The 7,976-nt window shown below is 52.3% G+C and overlaps 3 protein-coding genes across 3 annotated transcripts; 2 read left to right on the plus strand and 1 right to left on the minus strand.

Annotated features, from left to right (window-relative positions):
• Window positions 1–516, plus strand: LOC122924232 (histone H2A type 1-like). The gene has a single exon (XM_044275159.1). The coding sequence runs from the start codon at window positions 124–126 to the stop codon at window positions 514–516; it is 393 nt and encodes a 130-aa protein (XP_044131094.1). The 5' UTR covers window positions 1–123.
• A 906-nt stretch (window positions 517–1,422) lies between these two features.
• Window positions 1,423–4,976, minus strand: LOC122924231 (histone H3-like). Its single transcript, XM_044275158.1, has 2 exons — window positions 4,403–4,976; window positions 1,423–1,886 (listed from the first exon to the last, which is right to left on the minus strand). The coding sequence occupies exons 1-2, from the start codon at window positions 4,707–4,709 to the stop codon at window positions 1,423–1,425; spliced, it is 771 nt and encodes a 256-aa protein (XP_044131093.1). The 5' UTR covers window positions 4,710–4,976.
• LOC122924233 (histone H2B 1.1) lies at window positions 3,020–3,667 on the plus strand. The gene has a single exon (XM_044275160.1). The coding sequence runs from the start codon at window positions 3,249–3,251 to the stop codon at window positions 3,627–3,629; it is 381 nt and encodes a 126-aa protein (XP_044131095.1). The 5' UTR covers window positions 3,020–3,248; the 3' UTR covers window positions 3,630–3,667.
• Window positions 4,977–7,976: the final 3,000 nt, after the last annotated feature.

The raw sequence follows: 7,976 nt of genomic DNA on the forward strand, positions 1-7,976 counted from the left end.
TTCTAATCCACCCAATGAGCGGCGCTGGGGGCGGAGCAGCAGCTTATAAAGGCGGCAGGCGGCGGCTCCCCCGGATCACACACAGCAGAGTCTTCGTTGCTGGTTTGTGCGCTGCAGAGAACGATGTCTGGACGCGGCAAACAAGGAGGCAAAGTGCGGGCTAAGGCCAAGACCCGCTCATCCCGGGCAGGGCTCCAGTTCCCGGTCGGCCGTGTGCACAGGCTTCTCCGCAAGGGCAACTACGCCCAGAGGGTGGGCGCCGGTGCTCCCGTCTACTTGGCCGCTGTGCTCGAGTATCTCACCGCCGAGATCCTGGAGCTGGCCGGCAATGCCGCCCGCGACAACAAGAAGACCCGCATCATCCCCCGTCACCTGCAGCTGGCCGTGCGCAACGACGAGGAGCTCAACAAGCTGCTGGGCGGAGTCACCATCGCGCAGGGCGGCGTCCTGCCCAACATCCAGGCCGTGCTGCTGCCCAAGAAGACCGAGAGCAGCAAGCCGGCCAAGAGCAAGTGAGCCCGGCTCTGCTGTGCCCCAAACCAAAGGCTCTTCTAAGAGCCGCCCACATGGTCTGTACGACTGAGCTGGCGATGCCGCTGATCTCCGCTGTGGAGGCGTCACACAGGGGCACTTACCGCTCCTGACCAGAGGTGGGATGTTTTACATGAATGGAGTCTTTGGCTTCAGTTGCTGACTCGGGCTGACCAGTGACCCGGATAGGTAATAAGTGTTAGACCAGTGGTGCCCTGACGGAGGACTAGAGGGGGAGCTGGGGGGGCACTGGTCTGGGCATTATACTGAGTGGGGGGCACTGCTGGAGGCGTCCCTATTATATGGACAGCACTGGGAGGGCTTTATACCGCTGCAGCCTGGTCCTAGACTCCGTGTGCTGCTCTAGTGACTCGGAGAGTAGGAGGAGTCTATAAGTCAGTAGGATGATGGGATTCTTAGCCTCAGCGCACGACCCCCTGTACTGTGTGCGCCTCCGCTCCCCCCTGCTGCTCTGACATGGATCGGACAGCACTACTCCGGACATAGTGCGGGCAGACATTGCTGCTGGAGAGGGTTTGGCCGGCGAATTCTAACCGGACTGTAATTGAGCGGGAATTTCAAAAGCCAGAGATCAGCCAATCACTGTAAAGCACTTGTTCTATAGCTCCGCCCCCTTCTCCCGCAGCGCTGAGTGGAGATGGCGGTGGGCAGGGAGGATGGAGGCGGTTATCGGTCACGTTCAGCGAGTCCCTGATAGACGGGGGGAGATACAGAGAGAGCGCCTTCTGGATAAAGGAACTGCTCTTACTAATCACAGGGCTGGAAGGGTTAACCCGCCTCCTGTGAGCAGAGGTGAAGGGCGGAGTGGAGCTCGTCTGAGGAGGAGGTGGTGGCTCTGAGAAGAGCCTTTGTTGGGTGCGAGGCGCAGATCTAAGCCCTCTCCCCACGGATCCTGCGGGCCAGCTGGATATCCTTGGGCATGATGGTGACCCGCTTGGCGTGGATGGCGCAGAGGTTGGTGTCCTCGAAGAGCCCGACCAGGTAAGCCTCGCTAGCCTCCTGCAGGGCCATGACGGCCGAGCTCTGGAAGCGAAGGTCGGTCTTGAAGTCCTGGGCGATCTCTCTCACCAGGCGCTGGAAGGGCAGCTTCCGGATGAGCAGCTCGGTGGACTTCTGGTAGCGCCGGATCTCTCGGAGAGCGACGGTCCCGGGCCGGTAGCGGTGAGGCTTCTTGACTCCGCCAGTGGCGGGGGCGCTCTTCCTGGCGGCCTTAGTGGCCAGCTGCTTGCGGGGAGCTTTCCCACCGGTGGACTTACGGGCTGTCTGCTTGGTTCTGGCCATGGCTCTGCAGAGATCCGTAAACAGCAAGAGAATAAGGCGAGGAGCGGACCGTGCAGATCATTTATACTCCCGGCCTCGTCCTCATTGGCTCATGTAAACCACACCCCTACATCCCTATTGGTTTATTCGTACAATGATGTGCCCACCAAAACTTCCGTTACCAATCATCGTTCACAAGAGGCGGAGCCCAACCTCATCCTATCCGCCAGTCCCAGCTGATGGGCGTGTCTCCAGTTAATAAGCCCCTCCCACATGAAGCGGGCAGTCAGTCCCTTCCTACCACCTCTTCCTCAGACGAGCTCCACTCCGCCCTTCTGCCCTCGTTCTCCGCTCACAGCGGGCGGGGGCTCCGCCTCCTCTGCGGGAAGGAATAGGGTTAACCCTGTCAGCGCCGCTCTCTTCAGTCTATCAGGGCCTCTCTGCTCGGCTGATACCCGCCCCGCCCCTCACTGCGCCCCGCCCTCTGCTGGTAGTGATGCCGCCGCTGAGTGTACTGTGCGTGCAGGGGGATCGTGCGCTCTATCCCTGGACACCAGCGCAGCGATGGAGCCGCTCTTCTCCGCACAGTGAATACCGGACTGTTCTCCCCTTCTCCGGTAGGAAGGTCGTGGGGAGCGGGAGAAGAGGGCGGAGCTACAGAACAACTACGTTACAGTAATTGGCTGATCTCTGGCTTTTGAAATTCCCGCTCAATTACCGTTCAGCGGCCGTGGAGGAGCAGTCCATTACACACAGGGGACGAACCCTCTGCAGCAGCAATGTACTCGCCGCATGTCAGGAGCGGTAAGTGCCCCTGTGTGACGCCCGGACCATCAGAGCACAGGACGCCTCCACAGCGGAGATCAGCGGCGCCAGCTCTGCAGGCCGCCTTGTCCCGCTCCCTACCGGAGCAGGGGAGAACAGTCCGGTATTCACTGTGAGGAGAAGAGCGGCTCCATGGCTGCGCTGGTGTCCAGGGATAGAGCGCACGATCCCCCTGCACGCACAGTACACTCAGCGGCGGCAACTACCAGCAGAGGGCGGGGCGCAGTGAGGGGCGGGGCGGGGCGGTTATCAGCCGAGCAGAGAGGCCCAGATAGACTGAAGAGAGATGTTAGCCCCGCCTCTCCCCCCCGGCTCAGCTTAATGGATGGATGTGAGTTATGCCCTTCCTGCTGCTCCGCCCCCCGGCTCATATGGATGGATGTGAGCCCCGCCCCTCTGTTTGCTCCGCCCCGGCTCATCTGAATGGATGGATGTGAACCCGGCTCAGCTGGATGGATGTGAGGCTGCCAATTGGGAGAAGTGGAGACACCACGTGACCCTCTCCTCCAGTAGATCGGCGCGCAGTCAGCAGCAGCTCATTTGCATGGCCCGTGTATAAATACCGCTGCGGAGGGAGGAGGCGAACAGACGAGATTGTGTCTTCAGTCAGAATGCCCGAGCCAGCCAAGTCCGCCCCAGCGCCCAAGAAGGGCTCCAAGAAAGCCGTCACCAAGGTCCAGAAGAAGGACGGCAAGAAGCGGAGGAAGAGCAGGAAGGAGAGCTATGCCATCTACGTCTACAAGGTGCTGAAGCAGGTGCACCCCGACACCGGCATCTCCTCCAAGGCCATGGGCATCATGAACTCCTTCGTCAACGACATCTTCGAGCGCATCGCAGGGGAAGCCTCCCGCCTGGCTCACTACAACAAGCGCTCCACCATCACCTCCCGGGAGATCCAGACCGCCGTGCGCCTGCTGCTGCCCGGAGAGCTGGCCAAGCACGCCGTCTCCGAGGGCACCAAGGCCGTCACCAAGTACACCAGCGCCAAGTGAGCGCCCCCCGCTCTCCGGACCCAAAGGCTCTTCTCAGAGCCCCCACCCTGTCTCCAGCAGAGCTGCTCCCGTGTCTCCCCGTTCTCACAGTGGCTGCGGTTTCCTCACTGTCAGCTAGATGAGATGCGGTACCGCTAGTGGAAGTTACAATACAAGCTTTCCTGCTCCATGTCCATTCACTACTCCCATCATCCTCCTCCATGCCCATTCACTGCTCCCATCCTCCTCCTCCATGCCCATTCACTGCTCCAATGTGTGGCGCTCCTTGGGGACAGGCTGTGCGGCCGCTCAGGACAGGAGGACGAGGCTCCGCTCCTACGGGCACATAACGGCTGAGGGGTCCAGAGCTCTGCTCCTATTGGCGGGGAGAGCTCAGGATCTCGTCGCTCATTTGAATTTCCCGCCTATAGTTGAGCTGCTGATCTACAGGAGGAGCCGGTCATGTGACCCGTACCAGCGCCGCTCATTGGCGTCTTTGTCTCTGCAGCTCGCATTAACCCCTCAGTCTCCGAGCACCGCTCGGGCAGGAGCGGTGGAGAACACCCGGGGCTCGGGATTTACATTACTGGGGCTTTCTGTATTGTAGACCTCTGGCTGTACTGAGCACAGGGCGCCGCTGATCTCGGCCAATTGTCCGGCTCTCCGCCCCCTGATGTGCGGGCGGTGTTAACCCCTCAGTGGCTGAGCGCAGAAGGAATTGTAGCTTCTCCCCGGGAAGATGTGGGCGGCTCTGAGAAGAGCCTTTGTGCTGTGAGGACGGAGGCAGCATTAACCCCCGAAGCCGTAGAGAGTGCGGCCCTGGCGCTTGAGCGCGTAGACCACGTCCATGGCGGTGACGGTCTTCCTCTTGGCGTGCTCGGTGTAGGTGACGGCGTCCCGGATGACGTTCTCCAGGAAGACTTTCAGCACCCCGCGGGTCTCCTCATAGATGAGGCCGGAGATGCGCTTGACGCCTCCCCTGCGAGCTAGACGGCGGATGGCAGGCTTGGTGATGCCCTGGATGTTATCACGGAGCACCTTCCTGTGCCGCTTGGCGCCGCCTTTCCCGAGCCCTTTCCCTCCTTTACCGCGACCAGACATCTTCTAGGTGTGAGCAGAAAGCAGTGACTGCTCAGCCCAGAGCCCTCCTTTATATGGAGCATGGGCGGACCTGGAGGAGAACTGCACGGAGAGGCTGGGGGCGGGGCTGTTCCTGAACTCCAGGCCCCGCCCTCCAACTCTGATTGGCTGAGCTCAGAAGTGCTGGTGGTTTTCATTTTCCAGCCCCCGTATTACCAGCCTGTAAATTACATTATATTAAAGATTAAAGCCTCTATAATATATTATCAACCTCAACATTATAGCCTCCACATTATATACCAGCCTCCATACTACCAGCCTCTGCATTACATTACAGCCTCCACCTTACATTACAGCCTCCACATTTTATTACAGCCTCTGCATTACATTACAGCCTCCATATTATATTACCGGCGTCCATATTATATTACAGCCTCCATATTACCGGCCTCTACATTACAGCCTCCATATTACCAGCCTGTAAATTACATCATATCCTCCACATTATATTAAAACATCTATATTTTATTATCAACCTCAACATTATATTACAGCCTCCATACTACCAGCCTCTGCATTACATTACAGCCTCCATATTATATTACCAGCGTCCATATTATATTACAGCCTCCATATTACCAGCCTGTAAATTACATTACAGCCTCCATACTACCAGCCTCCACATTACATTACAGACTCCAAATTATATTACAGCCTCCATATAACATTACCGGCCTGCACATTATATTAAAGTATCTATATTATATTACAGCCTCCATATTATATTAACAGTCATAACATTACCGGCCTCTACATTACATTACAGCCTTCATATTACATTACCAGTATCCACATTATATAACAGCCTCCATATTACTGGCCTCCACAATATATAACAGCCTCCATATTATATTACAGCCTCCACATTATATTACATCCTTCATATTACCGGCCTCTGCATTACATTACAGCCTCAATATTACATTACCCGCCTCCACATTATATTACTGCTCCCTATTACCGGCCTCTACATTACAGTCTCCATATTACATTACCAGCCTCCATATTTTCAGCCTCCACATTTCATCACAGCCTCCATAATATAAGCCTCTACATTACATTTCAGCCTTCATACTACCAGCCTCCACAGTACATTACAGCCTCCACAGTACATTACAGCCTCCATACTACCAGCCTCCACATTACATTGCAGCTTCTATATTACATTTCAGCCTCCATTTTATATTATCAACCTCAGCATTATATTGCAGCCTTCATATTTTCAGCCTCTACATTACATTATAGCCTCCACATCATATTACAGCCTCTATATTACCAGCCTACACATTAGATTACAGCCTCCATGTTACATTTCCAGCTTTCATAATTACCGGCCTCTACATTACAGTCTCCATGTTACATTACCGGCCTCCACATTATATTACAGATTTCATATTATCAGCCTCTACATTACATCACAGCCTAAACATTATGTTACAGCCTCCATATTTTCAGCCTCCATATTGCTAGCCTCTACATTACATTACAGTCTCTATACTACCAGCCTCCGTGTTATATTACAGCCTCCTTATTAATGGCCTCTACATTACAGTCTACATGTTACATTACCAGCCTCCACATTAAATTACAGACTCCATATTACCGTTCTCCACATTGCATCACTGCATCCACAATATATTACAGCCTTCATATTACCAGCTTCTGCATTACATTAAAGCATCCAAACTATATTACAGCCTCCACTTAACATTACCTGTCTCTATGTTACATTACCGGCCTCCATGTTACATTACAGCCTCTGTATTACTGGCCTCTACATTACAGTCTACATGTTACATTACCAGCCTCCATATTATATTACAGAGTCCATATTACCGTTCTCCACATTGCATCACTGCTTCCACAATATATTACAGCCTTCATATTACCAGCCTCTGCATTAAATTACAGCATCCAAATTATATTACAGCCTCCATATTACCAGCCTCCACTTAACATTACCTGTCTCTATGTTACATTACCGGCCTCCATGTTACATTACAGCCTCTGTATTACTGGCCTCTACATTACAGTCTACAGGGTTACAGCCTCCACATTATATTACAGACTCCATATTACCGTCCTCTACATTACATCACAGCCTAAACATTATGCTACAGCCTCCATATTTTCAGCCTCCACATTATATGACAGCCTCCATATAACTAGATTCCACATTACCAGCCTCTACATTACATTATAGCCTCCACATTATATTACAGCATCTATATTACCAACCTCCACATTACATTACAGCCTCTGTATTATATTGCCAGACTCTACATTATATGACAGCCTCAATATTACCGGCCTCTACATTACAGCCTCCACATTATGGGCATCTACATTAGAGCATCCACATTATATTACAGCCTCCATATTACATTACCAACGTCCACATTATATAACAGCCTCCATATTGCCAGCCTCCACATTATATTACAGCCTCCATGTTACATTTCCAGCCTACATATTACCGGCCTCTACATTACAGTCTCTATGTTACATTACCAGCCTCCACATTATATTACTGACTCCATATTACCGTCCTCTACATTACATCACAGCCTAAACATTATGTTACAGCCTCCATATTACTATCCTCTAAATTACAGCCTCTATACTGCCATTCTCCAAATTATATTACAGACTCCATATTACCAGCCTCTACTTAAGATTACCGGCCTCTATGTAACATTACCGGCATCCACATAATATTACAGCCTCCGTATGACCGCCTCTACATTACAGTCTCTATGTTACATTACCGGCCTCCACATTATATTACAGACTTCATATTATCGTCCTCTACAGCCTCCATATTTTCAGCCTCCATATTACTAGCCTCTAAATTACAGTCTCTATACTACCAGCCTCAACATTACATCACAGCCTCCACATTATATTACAGCCTCCATTTAACATTGCCGGCCTCCATGTTATATTACAGCCTCTGTATTAATGGCCTCTACATTACAGTTTACGTGTTACATTACCAGCCTCCACATTATATTACAGACTCCATATTGCCGTTCTCTACATTCCATCACAGCCTAAACATTATGTTACAGCCTCCATATTTTCAGCCTTCACATTATATGACAGCCTCCATATAACTAGCCTCCACATTACCAGCCTCTACATTACATTGTAGCCTCCACATTATATTACAGCCTCTATATTACCAACCTCAACATTACATTATAGCCTCTGTATTATATTACCAGC

Source organism: Bufo gargarizans, unplaced genomic scaffold (genome assembly GCF_014858855.1).
Source record: "Bufo gargarizans isolate SCDJY-AF-19 unplaced genomic scaffold, ASM1485885v1 original_scaffold_920_pilon, whole genome shotgun sequence".
In the NCBI taxonomy this organism is placed as follows: Eukaryota; Metazoa; Chordata; class Amphibia; order Anura; family Bufonidae; genus Bufo; species Bufo gargarizans.